The 3,043-nt window shown below is 61.2% G+C and overlaps 1 protein-coding gene across 1 annotated transcript in view; it reads left to right on the plus strand.

Annotated features, from left to right (window-relative positions):
• Nucleotides 1–3,043, plus strand: part of SDC3 (syndecan 3) — a 9,196-nt gene that overhangs the window by 5,544 nt on the left and 609 nt on the right. The window contains exons 4-5 of the mRNA XM_017743732.1: nucleotides 8–277; nucleotides 2,042–2,312. Of these exons, the coding sequence (XP_017599221.1) occupies nucleotides 8–277; nucleotides 2,042–2,312 (541 nt within the window). The remainder of the gene's footprint in view (nucleotides 1–7; nucleotides 278–2,041; nucleotides 2,313–3,043) is intronic.

A 3,043-nucleotide genomic window follows, 5' to 3' on the forward strand; every position in this document is an offset into this window, starting at 1 on the left:
GGTGGCCACAGCTAAACCCACCACCATCCGGAGGTTCCTGCCCCCCTTGGCCACCAAGGCGGCCACCACCCGGGCCACCACCCTGGAGACACCCACCACGCCTGTCCCCGAAAGCAGCACCCCGACAGAGGTGGCCACGTCACGCCTTGTCCCCAGCAGCACGGCCAGGCCCAGGGCCCTGCCAAAGCCCAGCACCTCGAGGACTGCAGAGCTCCCCGAGAAAAGCACGGCCCTGCCGCCCGCTGCCACCACGCTGCCGCCCACAGAGGCCCCCCAGGTAGGAGCCGGAGCCCTTCTCACCTGCAGGGGCTCCTGGGCTCCGTGGGAAGCCAAGTGGAGGCCACGGGAAGCTTTTGGTGTCCATCCATCCTTGGCCAGGGGAAGCCTTTGGTGTCCATCCGTCTTGGCCAGTGGCTCTGAGGGACGTTGAGGCAGGCTGGGCTCTTCCAGAGTGGAAATCTGGGAGCTGGGAAGGAGATGGAAGTGGGGGTTTAGCCGGGGCATGGGGACGAGCTCATGGGGACACAAATGTCACAAATGCCGGTGACACTGGCACTGCCTTCTCCAGAGCGGCTTCCCCTGGCAGGAGGGGAGTGGTGTCGCATCCCACGGGGACATCGCGGCTTTCCTCAGGGTTTGGTGTCATTCCTCAGGGTTTGGTGTCATTCCTCGGCGTTTGGTGTCATTCCTCGGCGTTTGGTGTCATTCCTCGGCGTTTGGTGTCATTTCCGAGCTCCCAGCCCTGGCCGGGAGTCCCAAACTCTCCTCAGTTATGGCTTGATGGTGCATTTCCAGCCCGTCAGGTGTTCTGAGCAGGGATTTCATCTCCATCTCGAGCTCAGAGCCCCTCGGGGGCGCTTTGCAGCCGCTTTGAGTGAAAGGTGGAGTGATTTGTCTAAACTGCTCTCTCTTTTCCGCCTGCAAATGCACGCTCCAAGCGCTCGGGGCTCTCGCTGACCTCCAATTAATCCCTGTCACAAACGCGGCCGCTGTGGGAAGCGCTGAGCCGTGTGCTGGCCCCGGGGCAGCGGGACATGGAGAGGGCTCCCGCTCCCACCCCCACCCCAGCTCCCGGCCCATCCTGAACCCCAGCTCATCCCGAATCCCGGATCATCCCGAACCCTGACCCATCCCGAATTCCGACTCATCCCGAACCCTCACCCATCCCGAATCCTGGCTCATCCCGAACCCTCACCCATCCTGAACCCTCGCCCATCCTGAACCCCGGCTCATCCCGAACCCTGGCTCATCCCAAACCCTCACCCATCCTGAACCCTCGCCCATCCTGAACCCTGGCTCATCCCGAACCCTGGCCCATCCTGAACCCCTGCCCATCCTGAACCCTGGCTCGTCACGAATCCCGGCCCATCCTGAATCCCAGCTCATCCCGAACCCTCACCCATCCTGAATACTGAACCCCAGCTCATCCCGAGCCCTCACCCATCCTGAACCCAGGGACAGCAAGGACAGCAGGGAGCGGGGCTGGCTCCGTGTCCTGGGTGACAAGGACACATCCTCCTGCTCCTGCCCTGTGCAGCTGGAAGGGAGGAAAGGAACAGGGAAGGACCCCCTGGAGCTCATCCAGAGGCACCAGCTCTTCCTGCTGCTGTGCTGGTGTGACACCAGCGTTGTGTCACCTCCACAAGGACGTTGTGTCACTTGGTGTTAGGAGGGAGCTGTGACATCCAACCTGCGCTCTGGGGACAGAGAGCCCAAAAAAGGGTCTGGGATGGGATGTTGGGAAGAAATTCTTCCCTGTGAGGGTGGAGGGTCTGGGGTGGGATCTCTTTGGGAGAAGCTACTGGGAACAGGTCCTGGGATGGGGACAGAGAATGGCCCAGCTCAGCCGTGGTGGCCTCAGCCATTTGGTGACCATCAAGCTGCGGGGCTGTGTTGTCACTGCAGTACAACCTCAGTGGCACAGGGAAGGGACACCCCAACGTTACCCCCACGTCCCCCACCCTGTCCTTGGTCCTGTGATGTCCTCCCTGCGGACACCCTTTGGTCCTTGTCCCCTTCTCCATCTTGTCCTTTCTCCCAGATGGAGCCGGGGGAGGTGACGACAGTCCCCGACAACGAGCTGGAGGTCCCGGCCAGCAGCGGCCCCAGTGGGGACTTTGAGATCCGGGAGGAGGAGGAGACGACTCGTCCCAGCCTCAGGAACGAGGTGGTGGCCGTGGTGACGCCGCCGGCGGGGCCGGGGCCCGGCAGGAACGTGGAGACAGGGCTGATGGACAACACGATAGACTCGGGGAACTCAGCTGCTCAGCTGCCCCAGAAAAACATCCTGGAGAGAAAAGAGGTGTTGATAGGTGAGATATGGGGCCGGGGTTTGGGGGGGAGGGTTTGGGGCCACAGGGAGCTGGGCTGTGCCAGGAGAGGGGACAGTCCTGGGAAGGGCATTGGGATAACCCACACCCACCTCCCAGAATTGCTCCGTGGGGTATCCCAGGGCTCTCCATGCCTTTGCCAGGAATGCTGTGCACAATTTGCTTCCCCTGAGATGGATTTCCAGGAAAAAAATTAAGGATTTTAGTGCAATGATGTGCTGTGGTCATGGCTCAACTTCCAGTACTGCTTCCAAACTTCCAAAGCCCGAAACCAGGCTGGAATCCCAAATGAATGATCTCCCCAAAGTGGAGTAGTGCCAAGCCTGGGATAACCCACACCCACCTCCCAAAATTGCTCCCTGGCTGTGCCGGGGGTCCCAAGGTCTCCATGCCTTTGCCGGGAATGTTGTGCACAATTTGCTTGTGCTGGGCTGGATTTCCAGGATAAAAATGGGATTTTTTTCCTGGAAATCCAAAGCTGTGCTGCGGTGACCCAGCCACCGCTGAGAGGCTGCTCCCAAACTTCCAAAGCACAAAACCCGGCTGGAATCCCAAATGATCCCCCCAGACTCTGTGCTGGAAGCTGGGGGTGGCACTGAGGGACGGGGGTGACACTGAGGGACGGGGGTGACACTGAGGGAAGGGGATGACACTGAGGGACGGGGGGGGCACTGAGGGACGGGGGTGGGACTGAGGGACGGAGGAGCAACAGG

This window comes from Corvus brachyrhynchos, unplaced genomic scaffold (genome assembly GCF_000691975.1).
Source record: "Corvus brachyrhynchos isolate BGI_N302 unplaced genomic scaffold, ASM69197v1 scaffold580, whole genome shotgun sequence".
Classification (NCBI taxonomy): domain Eukaryota; kingdom Metazoa; phylum Chordata; class Aves; order Passeriformes; family Corvidae; genus Corvus; species Corvus brachyrhynchos.